Source organism: Panthera onca, chromosome D4, assembly GCF_046562875.1.
Source record: "Panthera onca isolate mPanOnc1 chromosome D4, mPanOnc1 haplotype 2, whole genome shotgun sequence".
NCBI lineage: Eukaryota > Metazoa > Chordata > Mammalia > Carnivora > Felidae > Panthera > Panthera onca.
This window is the reverse complement of record NC_138351.1, coordinates 92013413-92038540: the sequence shown is the minus strand read 5'-3', so window position 1 is coordinate 92038540 and position 25128 is coordinate 92013413. Positions and strand designations below refer to the sequence as shown.

Sequence of the window (25128 nt, the reverse complement as noted above, 5' to 3'; positions counted from 1 at the left end):
GGCCGTGTGCCCACCAGCGGCTGGACCGCCAAGCGGCTCCCCGCGGCAGGGGGTCTCAGAGCCCCGCCCTCCCCGCAGGCCGGAACTTGGCCACATGCAGGAGGGGGCTGGAGTGTCCCCTGTCCCCGGCCGGCCCTATGTGTGCGGGGCGCCGGCACCCGGAGCGCCTCCAGGTCTGGGTTCGAGCCGCAGCCGTGGGCCCCGACGGGCTCTGCGGGGCGGGCATCGGCCGGGGGGGAGCACCCTTCCTCTGCGAGGAGGGGTGAGGGGCAGGGCCGAAGGGGGCGGGGTTGTTCCTAGCTGTCCTAGCCCGGCGCCTTTGAGCACCCCCAACGTGCTGCGACGCCACCAACGCGGCAAGCTGTCTTCCCCGAAGCGCTGCGGGCGGCTTCGACGACCCCGCGAGCCCGGCTTGGGGGTGTGCGCCTCGCTCGCTGCCACCCGATGCCTGTCTCAGGACACGCTGACCTCCGGGAAGGCGACCCCCTGCTCTGCACCTCCCCACGGGGCACCCGGCAGCTCTCCCGCTTTGTCTCCGGCCTTCAGTCACCGCGGGCGGGGGCTGCCGCACGACACCCCCGCCGCCTCCGGCGGCCCGCAGCGGGCATGGCGGCGCCCGCGCCTTAGACCACCTCGACCCGGAAGTGCTTCGCGGCACTTCCCTTTACCTTCCATTGGCGAGGCCTGGTCACGTGGGGGCGCGCGGCCGCAAGGGAGGCTGGGAAACGGTCAGGCCCGGCCGTGGCTTCCAGGCACGGCTCTGGGCGGCGCCCGGGGTGTCGGGCGCTCCCTGGGCCGCCGGGCGACCGCACCGCAGGCCCGGGGCCCCCGCGCCCCCAGGGCCGGGAGCACCTCTCTGGGGGGACCTGAGCCACCCGGCGTTTTGTGCTGATGTTATAGTTACCTGATGGGAATTGAGGACACCTGCGGTCCGCCTTCCATCCCGGTGCCAGACGAGGGGCGGCGGGACAGCTGGCCACGTGCCAGTGTGACTCTTGGCCCGACCGAGGGTGAGCCCCCCTCCACCCCCCCTCCCCCCGCCGCCGTCTCCCCTCAGCAGCTGCCTCTCCTGCGTTTGTTTCCGCGGGATCGGGGAAGCAGAGGCATCTGTCTGGCCGACGCGGGAGGAAATGCCCCAAGAGGGGGCGGATTCTGAGCATCAGTGTCACTATCCACAGGCCCGTGGCCAACCTGGCTGACTGGCCACTGAGGCCAGAGGAGCCTCAGAGTCGTTGTAAACCTAACGCCTTAGGTGAAAATCAGTAAAGGCCAACGAAATGAGAACAGCAAAGGCCGCTTATTCGCGGCTGGCGGTAGCGGGAGGGTCAGGTATCATTACTTTCATTCTGGCAGGGACCCGGAGGCAGGCAGAGGGCCAGGAAAACTTTGTAGTGGAGCAAAGGGAAGGCACGGGGAGACTGTAGGTGGGCTAGCCAGACGCGGCATCCTCTGGGGTTGCTCAGGCGTGTGTACTTGATTTTCTCTGGTGGGTCCTAAGTTGGAAGCGAGGGCAGAAATGAAGGAAGCGACCAGGTATTAATCAAGTCCATGCTGGGCCTGTTGTCGCAGGGCGTGTTTGCTGTCCTGAGTTGTTGCTGGAGATAGTAGGACTTCCTGCAGCTGTGATCTGCCCGGGTGGCCTTTCCTGGGCTGGTTACTCGAGACCGTGGATGGTTTTCTGGCTAGCCGTGGGGTGGACATTGTGCAGGGGTGGGGGTGGGGTGGATATAAGGACACACCATAGAGTCCTGCTGTCGATATGCTGATAGTCCGGCTGTGAAGAGGTGACTGAGCCCTGCACGCAGGGAACCCGCTCTATCCTAGTGTGACCCTTCCCGAAGGAAATAAGGTGTCAAGAGAACATCCCATGGTGAAAGTTGAGGGGGCAGTATGACGATGAGAAGACCCCAGTCTCTCGAGCCATCAGCCTGGGTTCAAATCAAACCCTGCTGCCTCACGTCAGGTCGGCTCTTAGATCCTGTGTTCCCCGTGGAAGGTAGGCGGTGCCCCGACTTGCAGGTTTGGGGGGGTGGTTTATAGGAGATCAGTGATATGAAGAACATAGTGTATGGTAGGTGCTGGGATCGGTTTCCTTCTATTGATAACTGGTTTTCCTACTTGGGGTTCCAGAATCTCGGCCGTAACAGCTAGGGGGTGTCTGCAGCTACTGTTAGGTACCAGTGCCTAATACCACGGCAAGGAGCCGTCCTCTCGGGATTTCAGGGAGGCTAGCAAAGTTGCAAATGGCCGAGCCCATTCTTTTTTTTTTTTTTTTTTATTAAAAAAAAATTTTTTTTTTAACGTTTATTTATTTTTGAGACAGAGACAGAGCATGAATGGGGGAGGGGCAGAGAGAGAGGGAGACACAGAATTGGAAGCAGGCTCCAGGCTCTGAGCCATCGGCCCAGAGCCCGATGCGGGGCTCGAACTCACGGAGTGTGAGATCGTGACCCGGGCTGAAGTCGGACGCTCAACCGACTGAGCCACCCAGGCGCCCCCCGAGCCCATTCTTTAGCATGAAACCTGGGGAGGACACGGTGAAGTCAGCGTAGACGTGGCGACAGCCAGCGTGTAGAAGAGACAGCCAGCGGGGACCTGAGAGTAAACGTCAGCTCCTTCTCACCAAGGAATTTTGGGCTCCGCTGGCCAACGTTGTGGAGGACAGGCCTCTGCTCTGGGTCCTCCTCTTCCACATGAGTGGTCCTGAGGGAGTAGTTCGGGGATCAGTCGGTCTGCGCCCAGATCCCGACTCCAGCACCTGGGGTCCTGGACAAGTTACTGACCCTCCGGAACCTCCCGTTTGTGAAATCGGGGCGATGCCTGTTGCCTACCCTGTTGGGTCGTTGGGAGGAACCCACGAGCAAATAGGGGAACAGCACGTAGCCTGGGACCCGGCCACGGTGGCCGCTCGGCAAGGATGCCCCGGGATCGGACCGTAAGGACAGGCAAGAGTCTGCCTTGTTGCTATGTTTCTGCAAGTGTGGAGCTGCCCTGGCCGGGTCTGGCCTGTGTGGGCCAGGGAGGTGGGCTCTTTGAGCTTATCTCAGTCAGGACTCACTGGCAGAATCTCCCAGGAGAGCATTCGTGTCTCGTTGCCTCCTCTAGTAAGCATTGCCGAGATAGCAGTTGCCTCTTTGGCCTGTTGTTGGGGAGTCGCTTTGAGGCTCCATGATTCTTCTCGTTTGCAGGCTTCGTCCCTGGGTCTGTGTTCCCTCCGTGGATGAAGAAGGGGCTTCATTATATTCTGAGCTGAAAACAGGCTCCTGTAGCCAGAAATATGGTCCCCCGGGCAGCAACCACAAGGGCTGACATTTACAGGGCCCAGAGCCTGGTGTGTGGCGGGTATGTAACAGAGTCATTCACAAACACCGTGTGCCTAGGATGTGGTAGGCAGCGAAAATGTGAGTCCACAAGATAAGAGTGGTTTTTTTTTCCCCATTGGTAGTTGAGGGAGCGGGGGAGTCAGTGATTGACTGTGGGCTACGGAGGAGCAGAGCGGGAGCCGTGATCCGAACCCCCCTCTAGCTCCGGGGAAACCCACCTAACCGCTCAGATGCCCTGAGTAATTTTGTGGCAGTTGGTTCGCTCTCCCGATGACTGAGCAGGAGGACGGATCATTGCTGACTAAAATTCTGCACAGGCCCTCAGAGTCAGGAAAATGGGTGTCATGGAAGGTGGCGGAGAAGGTGGATTTTCTCGAAAGGCTGATTGAGGTCTTCCCGCCTGGCCGTGTCAGAGATGCTCCTGGGGCCCGGGCGCACGAGGCTGAGAGCCCAGAGGTCTGGGCCCCGACCGAAGCCCCCAACCGGTCAGGCAAGAGACGGCTGTCTCCAGCCCTCCGGCGAAGGCCTATGGGGCCAAGGAGCCCAGATCTGCCCCTGAGGAATTTCACCAGGAGTGTCGGCAGGGCACGAGTTTCAGGAGAGCCTGTTCACGCCCTGCCCGGCATCTGCTACAGATTACGGATCAGTGAGTTCACCCCCGAGGCCCCTAGCTTTACTGGTTTGCGTGTCAGTGGACAGGATTAAGGCGAGTTCCAGGGTTTTATGCAATCTTTCAGATAAGTCCAGTTAGGGTTTTGAGCAGAATTCTTTGTGCTCCGAAGCATTCCTGAGAGTCCCGAGTCACGGTGAAGCCCGGGCTTCCCGTGCGTGCTGCGTGCCACGGCCGGGTGGGGCGCTGGTGGAGGAACCAGGCGCCCAGCCGGGATGGCATTTCACTCACTCGCTCCTTCGTTCGTTCGTTCATTCATTCGTTCACTCACTGAGCAGGTGGCCACTGGGTTCCTGCTCTGGGCCGGTACCTTGCTCGGTGCCGAGAACGAAACCCCCCCGCCTGTCACCGTCCCAGAGGAGCGGGCCGAGCATGTAGAGGAGAAGAGAGATTTAGCCAAGTAACCTGAGAACTAAGTGTAATTGCCAAGGGGACAGGTGCCGAGTGGCAGGTGCCCGGTACCATTGGAAGAAGTAACGGGGCCAGAACTTGTCTCGGGGGCCAGAGGGGGCTTCCTGGAGGAAGTGGAGTTGGAGTCAGCTTTTGACGGGTCAGTAGAAGCTGGTGAGGTGAAGGACCAGGGTCACACAGCCTTCCAGGGAGAAGGGGGTCCGTGCCTGGTGATGGGCTGGCTCTAAGTTCTCTGGGAAGGTCCGGTGTGGAGCCTCTCCTTGGCACGTGAGCCAAATGTGCCGTGACCGGGGTTGCCACCCCATCGAGTGGTTAATTCTGGGAATCGAGGGGTGCCAACCAGTCACACTTTTCCTTCTTCTTTCCAGACATGGCCGCCACCTTCCTGTCGGGGACAGCCTGCAGAGTCCATAGCTCGTCAAAGATTGGCCTTCCAACGAAGCAGACCTCGAGACAAAGATTTGGATGTGAGTACTTTGCTCTGGAGGTGATCCTGGGACTGAGTGTGAGGCGGGCGGGTGTAGGAGGCGGACGGAGCTCGGCCTGCTGGGCGCTCTCTGCTGGGTGCTTGGTAACACGGGGGACTTAGCCCTTCCCGTCCCGTACCACCTGGGGGTCATTCCGGCGGCTTTCTGTCCTCCGTACTCATGGACAGAGCAGCCCCCACAGCAGAGGAAGGCCCGCAGGAGGCAGGGGTCCTTATGGGACCGGGTACAGGCAGCCTCGGGCATGCAGGCAGGGCTCCAGCCTGGTGCCGTGCGCCCCTCAAAGCCCCCGAAGCCTCTCGTTGAGCCCATCTTGTCCTGTCCTCCGTCCGCTGGCCCCCACGACAAGACAGCAGCACCCCCGTAATTCCGAAAGCTGCTGGACGAGCTGCTACCCCCGGGCCGCCCGCACGGGCGCTTCTGCGGGCCGGCCTGCTGTGCGGGGGGTCGGGGGAGGGTGGCGCGGGCTCCATGCTGCGGGCTCGGCCTTTCTGCTCGCTCTGCCCCGGCCGGGCCCTGGCTGCCGTGATTGTCCATTTACCCTGATCCCTGGGACCCAGGGCCTCGCCTCCCTGCACACCGCGCCCCCCTCAACCTGCTGGTCACAGAGCAGCAGCCCCGGCCTCTCGTGGAGAGCGGGGGCGGAGGGTGGGCAGGGGGGACGCAGAAGCCGCTTTCTGTGCGTGCCGGTCCGCTGCGGTGAGGAGCCCGCGGGACCAGGCACTGGGCTGTAGCACTGGGTTCGGTGGGGCTTTTGTTAACCTTCTTTCCTGGGGACCAGGGCCTCTGATCCCACGGAATGCAACGTTGTGGGGCCGGGAGCCCGAGTCCCTGAGCGGACCCTGGGGCCGAGGCGAGAAGGATCGTCTGACCTCCATGCCCTCGTTCCCGGGCCCGTGTCTCCACTTCCTGGATTAGAGCACTGCCTGACGGACAAAAATATCTGCTATACCTCGGAGGACGGAGGTTCGGAATAGGTATCGAATGGTTTCCTGTCTTTTATCTGATGTATTTTTTAAACCGGGTAGAAGTTCACGTAGCATACGGTTGCACGTTTTAAAGCGAGCGGGTCAGTGGCGCTTAGCGTGTTCGTGGTGTTGTGTGACGGCCACGCCTGGTCCCGAAACACGCCCCTCCCACTCCCAGAAGAGCCCCTGGAGCCACCACACCGCCGCGCCCATCCCTCCTCCCAGCTCCAGTCTGCTTTCTGTCTCTGTGGGTTTAGCGTATGCCCATACCGTATGTGTGCGGGGGTGTGCAACGTGTGGTCTCTCGTGCCTGGCTTCTTTCACTCGAGGTCCGTCCACGTCGTGGAATGCACCGGAACCTCATGCCCTTTTAAGGACAAACACTGCTCTGTTGTTGAGGGAGCACATCTGTTTATCCGTCCACCCGTCGCCGGACGCTTGGGCCGTCTCCCCTTTTGGGTCTCACGCGCTGTCTCTCCAGGGACGGCGTCCTACCTCCACACAGGTCATGGCCAAGCCCAGGCATTAAGGAGCCTTTCTCTCAGGCTGGTAGGTTTGTTTGAGGTGGATGTGTGTAGGAGACAGGACCAGCAGGTCCCAGGGTCCCGGTCCTTTGGTCACCCCTTCCCTGTCATGGGGGTCTGTTGGCCCGAGGTGACATCTCATGGGATTCTGTGTCGGCAGATGAGATACCCTGGGAGCCCTTGGCAAGTGTGGTTGGCGGAGGCCGTGGGGACGGGGAAGGCAAAGCCTGAACACTGATCGGTAGGGGATGGTAAATCGCCCCCGAGGAGGGAAGGTCTGATGGGTTCTGATGTACTCACCTCAGCTTCAGGATGCTGGTTGGCAGCTGGAGGGGCGGCACCCCGGCCAGGGCTTAGGGTCGGTCCCCGCCACGCCCCCTGCGTAGAACCTCCAGCCTCACCGCCATGCAGCTTTGTTCGCGTGCTGCTTGTTCAAGGACAGTGGGGAACAGACGGGGCTGGCCCTCACTGTGCCGGCGTCCTATTCTCCTGGCCATGTTCACGCCGGTGCCCTCACAGGCCATCACGTGTAGGGGTGGGGGATGGTGAACAACCGTTCACACATCGGGAGCCCACCCGTCCCCAGGACCTCCTGGGGTCTGACCTGATCCTGCCCTTCTGGGCTGTTCGCCCCTGCCTTGGAGTCGCCGTGTCCCCCAGCCCCCCACCACTTCTGCCTTCCCATGAAGTTGATGACGTGTCCCTGTTGAAGCTCTGCCTCGTGGGACCACACCCGAGCGAGTGGGGCTGAAGCGAGGTGGGTGCTGCGGTCCCACATGCGCCAGTGGAGGGCGGCCCGTGGGCGGGCTCAGTGGGAAATTACATGTTAGGGGAACACGAACCGAGTGTGGAAAATAAAGGCGAGCGGCCCGGCCGCGGAGTAGATGTAGGAGACGCTTAACTACCACTGCGGTCGTGTCATTTGTTGAATGGTGCAAACCCACAACTATTTTTTTATTGTTTGGTAACGCTTTAAAAATTTTGCAGTAAACCCTTTCAGCAGCCGTGAGCAGAAAAAGCTGAAAGTCATGCTTCATAAAAGTACCAGATTGTTATTTCTTTTTCTCAAGAGAGTGGACGGTGCATGTTTATTTGTACAAAACGGATGTTGGTGTGACGTCCAACCCGGGGCAGCCGCGACAGAACCGGGGGCGCGGGGACCAGGGGCAGGGCCAGCCGGTCGCAGAGGTGGTCACCGAGAAGCCTGGAGTCGCCGGCGAGCGGGCGCGCTTCCCCAGGGTTCCGTGAGGCCTGTCGCTTTGCTCAGATTTACTGTCTGTTCTGCTGAATGAACTAACTGTGCCCACAGTGGTAGCCCACGTCTTCTTGCGCACGGACCGTCGGCAGGCCTTTGCAAGCCGTCGAGTGTTCGGATGAGCGTCCCGGTAGTTTCCGGCAGGAAATCGGTTAAATTAATTTCAAAATCATTTTGATGCTTTTCATCCCGTTGATGGAGTCTGGATAAAGCAGCTGGAAGTTTATTCTGTCAAACGTGAAACGCACCTGATGTGCGGCCGCTTGAGCTGTAAATTGAGTTTTAAGAAACGCCTTCGATGCTGAAATGTTTTTGGTTTGGCAGGTGATTACAAGAAGACAAATTTTGGATGATCACAGCTGTATGATTAAAGACACAATATTTTGATCTTGTTAAGAAGCCCATCATCCCTGGGAACTTCGGTGGCTCACACCATGTTGCTAATTGCGTGGAAACCAGCCTGGGGTGTGGCCAATGGACCTGGAAGGTGTGCTTTTCAAAACACGAGGATATTTTTATGTGCACACAGCAGAGCTGGACGAGAGAACGGATTTCAAAGGTGCCGTGTAATTAAAAAACGCTTCGGCACGCCGTGTGGGGCTGCGTGCCGCAGGTTCTCAGAGTTCAGAAACAGTTGGCCGTCGGAGGACGACCCGCGATGATTTCAGACATTTTCGGGAATGGGTCTGTAGATTGTGGCTGCGTTTTATGTAAGTTGGACGTTTTTAAATCGTCCCGTTTGTCTGACGGAGGACCACAGCACTCGAGCTTTTGAATCCCTCAGGAACTGTACTGATTGAGAGTAAAGTTCGCAAAGTTGAACAGAACTGCCGTGGAGCCGTGGGGAAGCCAGGGGGGAGACGGAACAAACTGAACTCGAGGGGGTCGGAGAGTATGCGAGATCTAATTTCCAAATTGTGTAATTGTGCTTTGGAAAACCGTACTTGTGGGAAGAATGTTTTGATGGTGCCTTTAGGTCTAATTGCATCAATTTATATTTTGGAACGACACGGAACCCTTTTGAGCTGGCCATTGAAAAGGATCGCGCGCAGGGACGGCTTATTTGAGTTTTGCCTGTACCGTATTTGTTGCAGGATAGAGAGCTGAGCCTCTGGGTGGGCGGGGTAGAGACCTGAGGAGGGCACCCAAGAGGGTATTTGTGCTGGAGTATTTACACATTCAAATAAAACAAAAACAAAAAATAACAAACAAGTGAGCCCAGGACTGTGCATACTTTCCACGGAGCAGAAGTTCCTCCGAGCCCGTGGGGCATCCCGGGGTCTCTCAAGAGTGAGTCGTCTGAACTGACAACACTGTGGTCTGTCGAGGGCCTCAAAAGCCCTCCAGAAATTCAAAGCCATGAATGTAAATTTGAAGGATTTGGCAGCAGTTTCATGAAAACAATAAAAAATAAGATCCAGTGAGAGAAATCCCAGTGGTCAGTGGGAGAGAGCCTCGGGCAAGGACACAGAGTGGAGGGTACGACAATGCGGCGAGAATAGTAAATACAAACTTGCGATTTTAACGCAGGTTTCTGTGTGTTTAGAAAGCGTTTTTGGGCACAGTAGGTTCAACGTCGGTCTTCAGCTTGGATCGTGATCTTGCGGTCCGTGGGTTCGAGCCCCGCGTTGGGCTCCGTGCTGACATCTCAGCTTCGGATTCTGTGTCTCCCTCACGCTCTGCCCCTCCTCTGCTCACACTGTGTCTCTCTCTCAAAAATAAACAAACATTCAAAAAAATGAAAAAAAAAGAAAGCGTTTTCTCTTTGAAAATCGGTTTTGAACAGAACTATCTCACAGAGCCTCCGAGATGACACATCCAGCTTGTAGGTGAAGCGAGCCCCGTGAGCCTCACCGTTCACACTCTTCCGGGGCGTCCGCGCTGGGGGAGGAGTCGGGTGGCCCCGGCTGGGGACCAGGGAGAGGGAAGGCGTCTGGACTGTGGCCCCACCGTGCGGGCGGGACCGTGGTGCCCACGCCCCAGAGGACGGCTCTGCCAGGAATAATCATGTGGCTTCTTCCTTCGCCCCAGCCGGACAGTCCCCTCCAGATGCAGATCCTGACACCCCACAGGGCTGGCTCCCATCACACTCCAGGGTCGCTATGGGACCCTGTGACAGCCCTGCAAACCCAAGGAGGTGGCCGCCGGGTCTCCCCTTTTCTGGGCTCCGGCACCACCCCGTCACCTCCTTCCTCTGCGCCCAGACACGGGAGAAGGCAGTGAGCGAGCCTTAGGTTGTGGGAAACAGAGAGCCGGGCGCTCCAGCCAGCTGCGGGACCCGCTCGGAGTTTCTGGTGACTTCCGCCGAGTTTGGGCTGGCTTTGGCCCAGAGGGTTTCCTGGAGGGGCCTCAGGGGTGGGAAAGGGACGTGGGGAGAGGCCCAGCTCCGTCCGTCTTGCATGGGGGTGCTTGCAGAAGACTTTGCTCTCGGGAGGAGCCCTGGGCAGCCCGGAGGGGATGGGTGGGCAGCGGGCGTGGCCACGGGCCCGGACTCGGCCTGGCTTCTCTGCCTTTCAGACCCCAGAGCTTTCCCAGGCTCCCGCTGCTGCTGCCTGAGCTGGGGAGGCCACTTCGGGGTCGGGGGCCCTCAGGAGGTGCAGGGCTGCCTGGAGGAGGGCGGGAGGTGGGGACGTGGCATCTGTGGGAGGCCCAGCAGGGCTGACTCATCGGGAGCTGATGGCTGAGCAGAATGGGCCCAGCTGTTCGCAGAGCCTTGGGGATATCCCTGTGTTATTGCAAACTGGGGCCGGGAGGGGGAAGGAAGGGGAGGGCTACTTACAGCAGGCATTCCTGCCTGGCCACCTCCCCGGGAGAGGCTGTCTCAGGCCGAGGGGCGGCCCGGGCCCGGGCACGGCCATCCCTAAGTCCGTCCACGCCGCCGGCGCCCGGGGAGCGTGTGGCGACAGGAGCCCTTCCGTGCCAGAGCCCGGAGAGTCCCGGGCACACGGACGTTGGCCCCCTCGCTGGGGCTGCAGAGCTGGAGACCGTGCACTGTCCCTCCTGACCTAGTGGCCTGGGATGGGGAAACTGAGGCTCTCAGAACTCAAGTCGCAGGCCCACGGCCCTGAAGTTGTCAGGACCAGAGCCTGGAGTCTTCTGAGAAGTGGGCCAAGCAGTCCTGAGAACTACAGGTCAGCCCCTGTGGCAGCGTTCCCCCCCCCGCCCCCGCCCCTGCCGACCTGCACACAGTTAGTGATGCTCTCCCTCCAGCCAGGTGCAGGCAGCCTCCAGAACCTTCTCCTGACACCCGGCAGGCCCTTCCACCTGATCACAGTGGGTGGACTAGGTGACCTTTGGGCCAGACAAGGGCATCTAGAGGCCCGTCCTTCAGGGCTGCAGGAAGCCACCTCCACGAGGAGTGGTCAAGGGCAGCCACAGACCCTAGCCGGCTCTTTCCTCGCCGAGCTGCTACCCAGGAGGCCCCCCAAAGCTGCCGCTCGTCCTCGCTCTCCGTCCCCCCTCCCACCCCCTCTGTTCCTTCTTTCCCTGCTGGCGGCTGGGGACCCCGGGTTCTGTCCCCCCCACCCATGGCCCCGTGTCTCTGTCGCTCCTTGCTCGAGAGGACACTGGTCGCCGAGTGCAGGGCGCACCGTAATCCAGGGCGATCTCCTCTCGATCCCTAACTAATTGCGTGTGCAAAGATCCTGTTTCCCAATAAGGTCACGTTCTAGGTCCCGCGTGGACCTGAATTTTGGGGGGACGCTACTCGACCTGCTCCCGAGGGAGCAAAGTCAGCCGTGCAGGCCTCTCAGCTCCTCCTCCGGCTCCCGGAGTCACGGGTCTGTTAACCCTGCCCGTGTGGCTGTGCGCCTGGCTTTGTTAGTGCCACCACGCAGCGCTCTCGTTTGTGCAATGTTGTCACCCACCGTCTGTGCCCGCCTCGTCTGCTGGCCCCAGGCACTTGCGCCCTGACGCGCACAGGAATCTGCCTGGGATTCGCCCCCTAGGATTTCCTGCAGAGACGGGCTGATGGTGCTGAACTTTCTCAGTTTTTATCGCTCCAAAATGTCTTTATTTTGCCCCCGTTCCTGGAAAGCCTTTTAGCTGGGTATTTCCTTTCGGGGCGTTGAAGACGGCCTGTCACGCCTCCTGGTTTTCGTTCCCGCGCTCCTCCCGGGAAAGCCGTCTGCCTCTTTGGCCGCTGCCCAGGGACTCCCCCTGTGGTTTGACTGAGACGCGGCTAGGTGTGGGCCGCTTTTCATCACTCCTGCTTGGGGCTCGCTGGGCTTTTCTGCGGGGGGCGGTTTCTGGCGGTTCCGTCTGCTCTGATGTTCTCGGGTGCCGTCTCGGCGGGTGTCCCTCCTCTTTCACCTCCCGCCTTCGGGGGGGATGGACGGACACGGACAGATGGGGCCACGGCACACCCCTGCTCTCGCCGACCTCTGACCTTCTCCAGCTTCCCGCCCCCTTGCCTGGCCCGGCTGCCCCCCCCCCCCCCCATCTGAGTATTCTCCAAGAGCGTGCCTTCGGCGAACTGAACACACTCTGAACATGACAATTCAAGAAATAATTTCCTTTTGATTATTTAAACGTAAAGGTTTACACTTTGAATTGCTAGCTCTCTGGTTGTTTTTACCACGGCGATTTATTTTTGATAGGTTCCTGTTTATGGTGGAGATTTCAATCTGGCTCTTATTTCTTCAAGCTTGATAGAAACATGGCGGTTCTGTGATGAGGGTCCGGTTCTTCTGGGGTCTGAGGTCTGCGGGTCTGCTTCTGCCCTTTCCTCTCCCGTGTCTCACTCGTCAGGATCTGTCCCTTTTCACACTTGTACCGAGGCCTGCTTGTGGCTGATACGCAATTGCGATGGGGTCCAGGAGGAGGGCATAGCCAGGGGGCGGGTTTGCATTTGGTCCTTCTGGGTCCTGGCCGCACAGATCCAGGCCCACGTTGACCTTGGTTTTAGGGATGAGGCTCCTTCGAGTCACCAGACGTGGGTCTGTGCCGCACAGCTGGCTGCGGTCCCCATCTCCAGTGACGGCTGCGCCGCCACCCCAGCTCCTGCTCTGCGCAGAGGACCCCCACGCACGGGCCCCTCGGGGGGAGACCTGGGCCGGGGTCTCCGCCTTGCGCGAGGCCATTGAGCCCCAGGTCCGCGTGGCTTGGCCACAAGCTTCCAGTTAAGAACTTTCAGACGCAGCTCCCGTCTCTGCGGGCTTGGCTCCCTTAGACTTCAGCCTCCTTATTCCTTCCCATGCTGTTACCGATTTGCTTTAACAACTTTCTTCCGCGCTTTTGTTCCTCAGTGAGAGGTTGGCCTGCCCTTTGCCCAGAAAGCAAGCGAAGGCGGGTGTGTGTGTGTGTGTGTGTGGGGGGGGGGGCTCTCTGGCCCTCTCTCCTTGGCCTCCTGAGCCGACGGGTAGTGAGTCTGCCCAGCTCTGTTTGAAAACACATGCCCTCATCCCTGATCTCACTGGCACCTGCCGGCCCACGTCCAAGCTCACCTGCCCTCGCTGGCTCCCTCAGGGCTACTCTTGCCCCCTCTGACCGTCAGAGGTCTTTGAAAAGCACAGTCCGGTCGTACCCTATGCTGCTGAAAGCCCCCCACGGTTCCCACTGCATTAAGGATACAGCTAAGCTGTTGACCATGTCTACAGGGTCTCACATGTCTGGCCTCTGGCCATCCGTCCGGCTGCCTCTCACCCCTGTCGCTCAGTGGCCTCCTTGCCATCCCACCCCGTGCCATGCTCACTGCCCCCTCGGGGCCCGGAAGGTTCCATCTTGCATCCCAGCCCCTTCTCAAACCTCACCTCCTTAAGAGAAGACTTTCCAGGGTAGTCTGTCGCCTCTGTCCTCTGTCCGCAACTGCTCTCGGCCCCTCTGCGTGCTGCTCAGGGTCACCTGGGGCACAGGTGGAACTCAGCGGTCTCTGCTGGAAGGTAGCGGGAGGCTGGGGACGGGGTGTGTTTCCAGACTTGGTGTTTGTGACTTCTTTCATACTATTCTCCTCGTTAAGAGAAAGCATTATTATTTTTTCTTTTTAAGTTTGTACCTCTTGACCAGCCTTGGCCCCGTCTTTCACCCATTCCCACCCTCTGCCTTCCGCAATTACCAGTCTGTCCTCTGGATCTATGGGTTTGGGTTTTGTTTTGTTTTTTGTTGTTCTACTTTTCATGTGTATATGAGATCATACGGTATTTGTCTTTTTCTGGCTGGCTTATTTCACTTAGAATAATGCCCTCAAGGTCCATCCAAGCTGCCACAGAGGCAAGATTTCTGTCTTTTGTGGCCGAATAATATACCGTTTTCTATATTCGCCCATCCATCGGTGGATTGTTTCTATGCCTTGGGTGTTGCGAATAATGCAGCATATACGGGGGTGCAGATGCCTTTCCGAGGTAGCGATTATCTCGTTTCCTTTGGATAAATGCCCAGAAGTGGAGTTTCTGGATCATAGGGTAGTTCCATCTTAAATTTTTTGAGGAGCCTCCGTACTGTTTTCCACTGTGGCTGCACCGTTCTGCATTCCCGCCAACAGCGGACGAGGGTTCCCGTTTCTCCGCGTCCTTGCCGGCATCTGTCATTTCCTATGTGGTTGGTGCCAGCCATTCTGACAGGCGTGAGGTGGTATCTCAGTGTGGTTTTGATTTGCGTTTCCTGGATGATGGGCGATGTCGAGCATCTTGTCCTGTGTCGTGGGCCATCTGGAGGTCTTCCTTGGAGACCTGTCTGCTCAGTTGCTCTGTCCACTTCTTAATCGGATCATTTTTCTGTTGAGCTGTAGGAGTTCTTCATGTATTTGGGGTATTAGCCCCTTATCAGATATGTGGCGGTTTCGTTCGCCGTGCAGAAGCTTCTTAGCGCGGGTCCCACTTGCTTGTTTTTGCTTTTGCTGCCTTTGCTGTTGGTTTCAGATCCAATAATCCGGCGCCAGGACGGACATCGAGGAGCCTGCCCTCTGTGTTTTCTTCTAGGAATTTTACGGTCACAGGTCTTGTCATTCGAGTCTCTAATCCGTCTTGAGTGAATTTTTGTGTCGTGCACGACAGGGGCCGCGTTTCGTTCTCTGACACGAGGCCTGTCCGCTTCCCCACAACCAGGTATTGAAGAGACTCCCACTCCTCAGTGCGCGTTCTTGGCTCCTGTGTCGTAGATGAAGTGACCACATGCGTGGGTTTATGTCCGGGCTCTCTGTCCCGTTCCATTCACCTGTGTGTCTATTATGCCAATTTTGATCGCAGTGGTTTTGCGAGATAGTTTGACATCGGGGAGCATGATACCTCCAGCTTCATTCTTTCTCGAGCTCGCTTTGGCTCTTCAGTCTCTGCGGTGATTCCACACGAATTTTAGGGTCATTTGTTCCATTTCTGTGGAAAATGCCATTGGCATTTTGATAGGGATTGTGTTGCATCTGTAGTTTGCTTTGGGTGTTGTGGACATCTTGACAGTATTAAGTTCTGGTCCATGAGTATGGAATATCTTTCCACTTGTGTCTCCTTCAATTTATTTCATCGATGTCAAGAACAATAATTAAAAAAAGTTTTAAAGGTATTTATTATATTTGAGAGGGAGAGAGAGCAAGAGAGAGAGAGAGATGAAGCATGAGCGGGGGAGGGGCAGAGAGAGAGGGAGAGAGAATCCAAAGCAGGCTCCAGGCTCTGAGCTGTCAGCACAGGGCCTGACAGGGGCTTGAACCCACGAACCACGAGATCACGACCTGAGCCGAAGTTGGATGCTTAACCGACTGAGCCCCCCAGGCGCCCCGAGAACAGTTACTTAGAGCTTAAAAGTCAGGGGGAGAATGATCTTTTCTGTCATTCTGGGGCATTGTGTAACAGGTCCGTGTAAGGAATCTACTGATCTAGAGAAACTGCTTGATTTTGCCGTTTGCTATTAAGGACTCGCATCTTTGCATAGTGATGTTAACTCGTAGATTTGTATCTGGAGGAAAAGGTAGCCCCCGAGGTTATGGTTTCTGTTGCCTGTGGGACATTGTCTGCTTCATGAACCAGCTTTACTCTGTCACTGGTTTCTTTGTTAATGAGCTGATAAATTGTGGACAAATACTCATTTTATTGCACCTTATTATTTTTTTTAATGTTTATTCAGAGAGAGGGAGAGTGGGAGCATGCGCGTGCCAGCAGGAGAGGGGCGGAGAGAGAGAGGGAGACAGAGAATCCCGAGCAGGTTCCGCGCTGATGGCACGGAGCCCAACACAAGGCTCGATCCCGTGAACCGTGAGGTCACGACCGAGCTGAAGCGGGGAGTCGGATGCTCAGCTGACTGAGCCACTCAGGCGCCCCAGTAAACATTCAGCCTATATCTGTATGCCGGCCACGCTTTTAACGTCCTGCAAATGATACTCTGACAGCCTCAAAGACCAGTGAGCAGACGTGCAGCCGTTGGGAAGCGGTGGGTCCCCCAGCCGCCTGCCGGCGATGGGCGCTCAGATGGCTCGCCTGCCCCTCTGTGCCACGGCCTTCCCGTTACAGGCGTGCCCGTTCGACCGTCGTCTGAGGTCCTTGGAAGGACTGAAGGAGATCCGGTCGGGCTCGGCACTAACAGTTACCATAGGGTACCAGCAGCAAGTGGCTGGTCTCTGTAAGTCTCCACGGACAACAGGGAAGGCCCCGTTGAAACCAGGGTGGGGGGTCAGGCCTGCCCCTCCCCCCCGGCTGGATCCTCGCCAGTGGGTGGTCCTTACATCCCACTGGGTCCTTAGACCCAGTGGCTCCTGGATGCTGCCACTGCCCTAGGCCTCTGGCTTATCTGCACCGGCTCTTTCTTTCTCGTCGTGGCAACAGCTTCAGCGAGATCTGATTTGCACACGGCTCACACACGACTCTCCTATTTAAAGCGCCCAATTCAATGGGGTCCACACTTGAAGGGCCGGGAGAGGACAGGGCGGTGGGTGAGCCCTGAGGAGCCCCGAGTCACAGGGTCCTCCGAGGAGCACCCGGTCTGGGCAGCGTGTCCGCGCTGTTGTCTCGGTGGAGCTCGAAGGGAATGTGAACTCGGGCCGGGAAGGAGGACAGAGCCCTTCTCCGGGTCCAGCCGGGCCTGCCTGGGGCCTTCCCCGGGGGTGTCCCTCCTGCCTTCCGGACTTCCCAGGCCGGCCACAGATTCGCTCGCGTTCCTGCTGGACACCGGGGGCCTGTCTGCTTGAACCTCTGCAGCGCTTTCTGGGAAGGGGGGCTTCACACAGGTGGGATTTTCACGGCAGACGCCGCCGCGGGTCTTTTGGGGCTGACTCCCACCACCTTCTGCAGGTAGGGGACCACCCTGTGTCGAGGGACGCGGTGTCCCCGCCACCTTCTGCGCCTCCCCGGCCTCTCTGCGGGCGTTGCTCACGTGCGTGTGTTTTCGTCCCGCAAATAACGGCCATTTGCGTTCGTGCTGTCCCTCCAGGTGGCTCTGTCTGCGCGCGTCTCGTCTTGGTGGCCGCGGTGGCCACACCCTCTTCTCCCGTTCCTCGGGAAGGTTATTCCTTAGGCGGATCCCTCGGTGAGCCGCTTCTCCGCATCCTTCCAAGGGCCCGTGGCGACTGCACCAGGCAGACGTCTCCCGGACCATTTCCCGCTGCTGAACGTTTAAATTTTTTTTGGCGTTGATTTTCAGTTTTTGGAGAGAGCGAGCGAACGGGGCAGGGGCAGAGAGAGAGGGAGACAGGATCTGAAGCGGGCTCCGTGCTGAGAGGGAGAACCCGACGCGGGGCTCGAGCTCACGAACCGTGAGATCATGACCTGAGCTGAAGTCGGACGCTCAACGACTGAGCCCCCCGGGGGGCCCCTGGAGTTTGAACTGTTAATGGGGGAGGGATTCCGCCTTCTTTTCCCTCAGAAGGGCCAAAAAGTCCCCCTTGTTTCTTTCTTGATTTAAGTAAACATCCCTCCCAGTCAGCTTTGCTCTGTCCTCACGTCTGGACGTGATGATGATGACCTACCCAGATGATGACCTACCCAGACCCCTCTTCCTAACGAATATTTTGAAGAGGCCCTTTATCGTGCAGACATGAAATTCGGAGAGGTTATAGCAGCCCTCACACTAATTCTAAGTGGAGTCGGTTGAACAAGCCACTAGATTCGTGTCCATCTAGAGACTCGGAGGGCAGAGTACCTGGGAAGAGGGTCTCTGCAAACGTAATCGGTTAAGGAGTGCGAGACGAAGTTGGTGTGGATTTAGCGTGGGCCCTCCGTCCGATGACTGGTGTCCTTGGAGAGGAGGAGAGACACGGCAGGTGCCGCGTGCAGACGGGGACAGAGGCTGCCGGCACGCGGCCACAGCCCCGGGAAGGTGGTTTGGCCCCCAGGGGCTGGTTTGGCCCTGTGTCACCTTGATCTGGGCCCTCGAGGCTCCGGAGCTGGAAGAGAATAAACTGTCGCCCCCAGTTTGTGATCATTTCTTACAGCGGCCGCAGGACATTGATACACCTAGTGAATAAACTCAAGGTGGGAAGGACTGCTTTCAGTTCCTGCTGGCGGGCTGCCCCACGGGCCTCTGTAGTGGGCACCATCGGCAAACCCATTTTACAGAGCGGCAAACGGGCTCCGAGGTGCTGGGTGACCTGCCCAGGGCACACAGCCAGGAAGAGGGGCTCCGGGTTCCAAGCCAGGTCCGGCTGACCCATGCTCTGCCTGCAGATTTCATCAGTGGTGCAGGGTGGCTGATGAGGGTCCTTCCTGCTCTCTGAGCCACTGCTTCCTCCCTACTTTTGGGGTGCCTCCAGGCACCTTCCACTCGCCAGTCCCTGGTCTCCTCCTCTCTTTCCGCTCTGGCTTCTGCAGACCTGGGGCTGTGTCTTCTCTGTGCCAGTGAGGTCACCGCTCTGGGCACTGAGGCAGCAAGACAGATCGACCTCTGGGGTGGGGGTTGTCAGGGCCCACCCGAGGGCCGGAGGGGGGGGGGGGCTGGCGGGGGCGGGGGGGGGGGGGGCTTCAGCTCCCGTCCAGGCGGGACCCAGGGTTGGCCTGTCCTCCTGGCATCTGTGTGAAACGGCGGTGCCACCCCGAACCTTCTGGGGACCCGCCTGCGCAGATCCGAGGGTTTGCTGGTTTCCTGAGCTCTGCTCTGTGGACGGTCCCTGCTCCCAGGTCCCAGCCCCGAACCCCCCACACCCGTGTAATTCCCAATGAGAACAGTGCTAATCCGTGAAATAAGTGTGAGCACGCCTAATGGAGTTTCCCCCCAGAACCCGACTCACTCTTTACCCATTGTCTTTGGGCGTCCGGTGCCTGCCTGCTCCGGCCCCCGGCCGCCCTCCTTGCCCAGGCCCCAGGGCCCTGGTCGGCAGCTTCCTGATGCCGCTGGGCCCAGAGACGGGTGGCAGCCCGGCTCTTGTCCCGGGAAGGTTTCCCAAGCGCCTGTTCTGGGCCGGGTCCTGCTTTCGCTCCCCTTCCTCTGGCCTTCCCCTCCAGTCCCCCCCAACCCCAATTGTTGTTTCATTATAAAAGTCTTCAACATTCAACATTTCCTCTCCAACGCCCTCCCCTCCTTCCCCTCTCCCCCTCCCGGCCCCTCCTCCTCCCTCCCCTCCCTCTTTTCTCCTCCCCCTCCTCCCCTTCCTCCCTCTCTCCTCCTTTCTGGCCTGATCACCCTTTGAAGGAGTTGCAGACATCATGACGTTTTACCCTCTGGCATCCCTCTCTTTAAGGAGAAGGACCTCACGACTCTGGCCTGCGGGGACACAATGTCACCCCCCCTGTGCCGTTTAGTTCGTCTCTGATGTGTCTTCCAGGAGAGCACACCCCACCCCTTTTCGTGTTTTCCCACGACACTGACTCACGGAGGGTTTGGAGAGCGAGCTGGTGGATGTCTTTGGACGCCGTTTTCCTTGTTCCCCGGTCCCCTGGGTGTCAGTGCCAAAGGCTGGATGAGGGCCGCTTGAACGTTTGCGGTAAGAGCGCCTCCTGCCCGGCCCCGGTGCCTCGTACCTCACGGTGCCACGGGCACCGGGCCGTTTGCAAAGCTGGCAGGTCCCTTCGGCGGACACTCTCCGTGGGCCCCTGCCCGCCAGGGACGAGCAGACCGCCTCCCACCTTCCCGAGCTCCCCGGCCTTGCCGGGTGAACCCCAGGTCCGCGAGGCTTCCTCGGCTGCCAGGCCCAGACACGGGGCCGACGGCGCCGAGCCCAGACGGGAACAGCCGGTGTTCGGCCCACGACAGGAGCCCGAGCGGCTCCCCCACGGCCTGGGGTCACAGCTCTGTGAACGTCCAGCACCGCAGCCCCGCGCTGCTCCGGGCCAGCCGGCCGCAGGGTGACTCCCTTGCCTTCCCCGACTCCCCCAGGCAGGGGGACGGACACCATCCGGCTGCTTCCAGCCCACTCCACCTGCGGTCTGGCTTGGCTGGGCCCGGTGTGGGGGCGGGGGGAGAGAAGGAGGCGGCGGGCTAGGAGTTCCCTTTCATGGTTCCCGAGGTGGCCCGGGCACTCCTGGTGGCTCGGGTGTGCAGCTGGGATGACCGAGCCGCAGGACGGGGAAAATAAAGCTTCAAGGGCCGAGAGAGTCAGGGGCCGTCTCCCTCACCGCTGTCCTGTTGACTCCGTCCCCCCTCCCCACCGCCTCCTCCAGGGAGCCCGGCTGGGCCGCCACGTGCTGAGGGGGAAGGCAAAGCTGGGACCTCGTATCTAAGACCTCTCGCGGCAAAGCCGCGGAGGACAGCCCGAGACGCGCTGACTAGATGGCAACCCCGAGCTGCACACAAGCATGAAATCCCCGAGCTCCAGTCTCAGCCTTGACGCAAAGCCAGAGTCGCTCAGCTGTTTCCACTCAGGGTTGGGCAGAGATGCCCCGAAGGCGAACAGCCTGGAACAGTGCAGCGGGAAGCCCTTTAGGGAGCTGCTGTGGGGCCTCCACGGAGGTCTCCCGCGAGCGGCCCGCCTGCCCGTGGCACGGGGGTGCGTGGGGGCGTCGGGGGCTGGGCGCAGACCCCGGGCCTCTGCAGGATGCGAGCTCCTGGCGGCTCCTCTTGGCCTGGGGCCGTGTGTATTACACGGCGCCTGTCTGCGGAGCCAGGGGACAAAACTTGTGTGCGTTACCCGGGGAAACGGAGAGCCCGCGGGCCGCGGTGGCCCCGGGGCGCCACGGGGACAGACCCGCGGTTGCCAGAAGGACTCAGAGAGAGCCGCGCCCCGAGGCCGTCAGCTCACCTGCCACCTGCCTCGGCCGTGCGCTGTCGGGGGGCGGGGGTTGCAGGGGAGCTCGCGCTCCACCCTCGGCGCAGGTGTGCTCCTGGAAGCCTCGCCTCGTTGCACGCGGATGCGGGGCAGCGCTCGGGAAGTGCGCGGAGTGAGACGCTGAAGTGTGAACGCGCCGCAAGGACTCGGGGCCAAATGTTCTGGAACGAGGTAGTGCTGACGGCCGCGGCACAGCTCCGCGAATCCGCGAGACGCCTGTGAATGGTGCGCTTTGAAGCGGTTGGGATGCTCCGTTTTCTATGTTCTGTGTGTTTTACCACAATAAGAAGACGTTCAAACAAAACCAAACAGCAGCGAGGCCAGGGGATAGCGTCATCGGAGCGGGGAGAAGCACAGCGTGGCCTGTGCCAAGAGGCCGTCCCGGCGGATGACAGCGGGCTGTGGCTGGCGCCCCGCTCTCACGTCCGCGGCCAGATGCGGGAAGAGCACTGTGTGTTCGTTCTGGAAGTGTAGACGGAGCCCCTACTGTGTGTCAGGCCCCGCGTGGGGACACGGCACTGACGGCGAGAAGGCCGACGACGCCCGGGGTCCCACGGCTGCGGAACCAAGAGCCGTCCCTCTTCCTGAGTTCACGGGAGGACCCGTGCTTCGGGCAGTGGCCTCTGCACGCCGTCTCGGGGCGACCGGGAGGAGCTGCCGGGCCCACTGTGCCCGGACCGGGTGCCGCGCGGGACCCGGGAAGAGAGGTCGCAGTGACCTGTGGGCCAGGCAGGGCACTCGGGTGCACTGTCCTGCTGGGCCGCAGCGGGGCGAGTGCTAAGGTGAAGGGAGCCAGATGCGCGGAGGGAGGAGGAGCCAAGGGGCCGCAGGGCTTCCAGAAGCTCCCCGGAGCACAGAGAGCTGCCGCAGGTGCTCGGGGCCCAGGAAGGTCTGGGCGTGCAGCGCTGCTCTCCGGCGGGCGTGGAAGCGGGCCTCCGACGTCAAGCGGCTCGTCCTAGGCCTCGCCGCGGCTGAGCGGCAGCGCCGGGGTTGGCGCGTGCGTCTGTCTGCCGTCGCAGCATCTGTCCCTGAGCGCTCTTCCGTGAGGCTTCTGGGGCCGCCAGCCCGAGACCCCGGCTCCTTCGCCGGTGGGACATTTGAGTCTTACGAGTTCTGGCTCAACTGCAGCAAACACCCCTCGAAATGCGTCCACGAACACTGGAGAAAATGACGCCTGACGTCTTCGAGAGTGGGGCACGGGGGACGCGCGTGTTGAAAATGTAGCCGGGCCTGGCTCACAAGGCGTCGGGATTGCTCGGGATGGCCCCAGCTGCTCCCTGGCGTCGGCAGGTGGAGAGCGGGGTCGCAGACACGCAGAGGAAGCTGGACCCCTGCCAGTTATACCCTCCGTGAGAGCCCAGCCAGGTTTCTGGATAGTTCTGCTGGGCTGTAACTCACATGCCACATGATTTGTCCGTTTGGGCTGTGCCGGTCGGGGGTCTCTGGTGCATCCGGAGGCCGGGCAGAGCACGGTCATCCCCCACGGAGGAGACCCCCGTTCCCCGTCTGACACTCCCGCTGCCCCCCAGTCCCAGGCGCCTCTGGGGATCTACTCACCTGGTGGGGAAGTTGGCGAGGTCCTTGAGGGGGTCTCAGTTCCCCTCCTCGTGGGCGTCTCCATGGGGCTGCTTGGGGGTCCTCACAGTGGCAGGTGGCACGGTGGCCGGCGTCGCCAGAGCGGGAGGTCCCAGGGAGTGCGGGCAGGCTCCACAGACCTTTGTGACCTGTGTGGGAAGCCACTCAGGCCAGCCCTGACTCAGTGGGGGCCTCTGTCTTGGGGGCAGCTGCCCCGGGAGGAGGGCATAGCGATGACAGGAGAGGGGCAGTGACAGGTGGGACGGAGGCTGAGAAGTGTCTGAGATTGATGGAGAATGTGCATCCTCAGATTCCAGAAGCTCCGTGGAGGTGACCTGGGTCACTCAAAGGAAGGCGCCAGAGACACGATAGCGAACTGGTTCTAAAAGCAAAGAAAAGGTCCTACAAACAGCCGACAGGAGAGACCCATTCCTCATCGACAAATAGTTATGCCGACAACAAAGTCCCCAGTAGGCACAGCGGAAAGCCAGAACGAGGAGAAAACATCCCCAAAGTGGTTCAAAACAACCATTGCCTCCATTTCAACGTTCAGTGTTCTGTTCAATGGCATTTAAATAATGGCACATTGCATTTCGATTTCAGACGCACACAGTCTGGGACAGAGTATCCGCAGACATCGTCTGCAACAGCCGGGAAAGAATGCGATTCAGGAGGAAAGGGGATGGTCGGGGGGGGGGGGGGGGCGGGGAGGAGGTGCGGGAGGGCTGGGCTGGTTTACAGCCACTCACACCTGCGGCGTGAGGGAGGGGAGGGGGTGTGCCCTCAGGCGTGGCTTGGGGGGGACTTCTGCCTGGTTCCACAACCCCGACCGTCACAGGCAAGAGGCTCCGCTCGTGCGTGTGCACACGTGCACACCCACAGGCGCATACACACGTGCACACACATATATAGACACACATGCACACATACAGGTATGCAGACGCATCACACGCACGTGCACGCACACACATGCAAATACATACGCCCAAGCACGCACACGGGTGTGCACTCACACGTGCACACACATCCACATCCACGCATATACAGACACACATGTAGACACACATCCACACACACGCGTATACGCATACACGTGCACACACAGACATGCACACACACGCACGTACCCACACATGTACAGACACGTACGTATGCACCATGTGTGTACATCTACATAGTCACATACACATGTACGTGTAAGAGATACTCAGACACCATAGACACGCACACACATGCAGAAGCACGCACAGAGACATCAACATACACACATCCAGATATACGACGTCCACATATACACTTGCACACACACGCATACAGACGCACACACCACCCATAACACACAGACGCGTGCAGGCACCACAGGCCCATATGACCCTCTCAGGCACACACACACACACATCCACAGACAGGAACACATACTCACACGTACACATACACGCACAAGACACGCACACACATGTGCACACACAGACACACATAGAAGCGCACACACACACTCCCTGGTGCTTCCCCTGGAACACCGGCGATGGGAAAACGCCGGGCCGCAGCGTTGTGGGTGAGGACTGTGTAGAATAAAGTCCAATTCCAGAGGCTCAAAAGTAAGAACTAAAATAGCCGAGAAAATGGGAGGCGGTGACGGTGGTCGGAGTAGTGTGGATTCCTCTTGCTGCTTCAGGGGCAGGTGGAGACGCCCCTGCTCCGCGCAGGGACGCGCTCCCGGCAGAGCTGCTGACCGCAAGTACGAACGAGCGAGAAGCGGGGCGAGCGGCGGCGGAGCCGGGACTGGGGGCTCCCCGCCCTGTGGAAAGGCAGGTGGGGCGGGCGGGGGGCACGGGTGCGTCAGGAGAAATGAGCCCACAGAGGGAGACGGTAGTCGCAGTAAACCTAAGGAGGCTGAACTTACCAGTTAAAAGACATTGACGGACCAGACACAGGTCAGGCCCAGGGGTGTGCTGTTAATACAGGAAGCCCTGACAAGGAGAGGGAATAAGGCAGAGCCACCGAGGACCCCGATCCTTGACAGGGGAGGTCCCTGCGCCGGGAGAGGGCACGCAGAGGCGGAAGGGCCCGTGGGGCCCCGCCTGGGGCAGCCCCGCCTGCGTTGCTCGGTGGGGGGGGCCTCCCCCCTGCACCCCTCTCCGCTCTGCCCTGCGTGAGCTGCCCCTGCCGCAGTCGGGCCACACGCCCGGGGTGGGAGCGCGTCCTGCCACCACGGACGCCGCCCGCGGGGACGCGGTGGCTCCTGGGGCGCGCTGCCCCTCTGTGTGCTGGGCGTGAGCTTTCAACCACAGGACTAGATGGATGTCAAGGGGCAGAAGGGGTGGAATGTGTTGGGTGCTTTGCATCTTTTAAACAGTTTTACTGAGAAAAGGTCACAGGCCAAACAACGCACCCATTTTAACGCCGGGCAGCGGCGTTCGCTGCGTGGGCGGTGCTGTGTCGCCGTCACCACCGCCTGCTTCCAGGACCTTCCTTCCCCGTCCCGGGACATCCCAGCAGAAACGAGCTCCCCGCTCACCCTCCCTGGCCGCCTCCAATGCACTTTCCGCCTCTGGAAACTCGCCTTTGCTAGATATTTCGTCTAAGTGGCGTCTGTCCTTCTGTGTCTGGCCTCTCTCCCTGAGCGTAACGTTTCCCCGGTTTCCCCACGCGGTGGATGGCCAGTGCTGCTCCCCTTGCGTGGCCCGGAGCTGTTCTGTCGCGTGGACATGCCACGTCTTGCTTACCCAGGCTCACCCGCCGACGGGCCCTTCCGCATCCGCAGGTGACGGTGTTGCTACTGAGCACGTACAGGTGTCTGTCT

The 25128-nt window shown here is 59.8% G+C and overlaps 1 protein-coding gene across 5 annotated transcripts; it reads left to right on the top strand.

Moving 5' to 3' along the window:
* Positions 1–625: 625 nt before the first annotated feature.
* On the top strand, positions 626–10211 carry LOC144614104 (uncharacterized). Of its 5 annotated transcripts, none has more exons than XR_014135993.1 (5): positions 626–1010; positions 4773–4871; positions 5671–5866; positions 6187–7138; positions 7452–10211. XR_014135993.1 is itself a non-coding variant. In XM_078436287.2 (3 exons), exons 1-3 carry the CDS (start codon positions 3594–3596, stop codon positions 5805–5807), a joined length of 612 nt encoding a protein of 203 aa, XP_078292413.2. In that variant the 5' UTR covers positions 3353–3593; the 3' UTR covers positions 5808–10211. The 5 variants fall into 5 exon arrangements, 1 of the variants encoding a protein (XP_078292413.2); XR_013551632.2 differs by adding an exon at positions 3189–3342 and having other exon boundaries at positions 627–1010; positions 6187–10211; XR_014135992.1 differs by having other exon boundaries at positions 639–1010; positions 6187–10211.
* The last annotated feature ends 14917 nt before the right edge of the window (positions 10212–25128 follow it).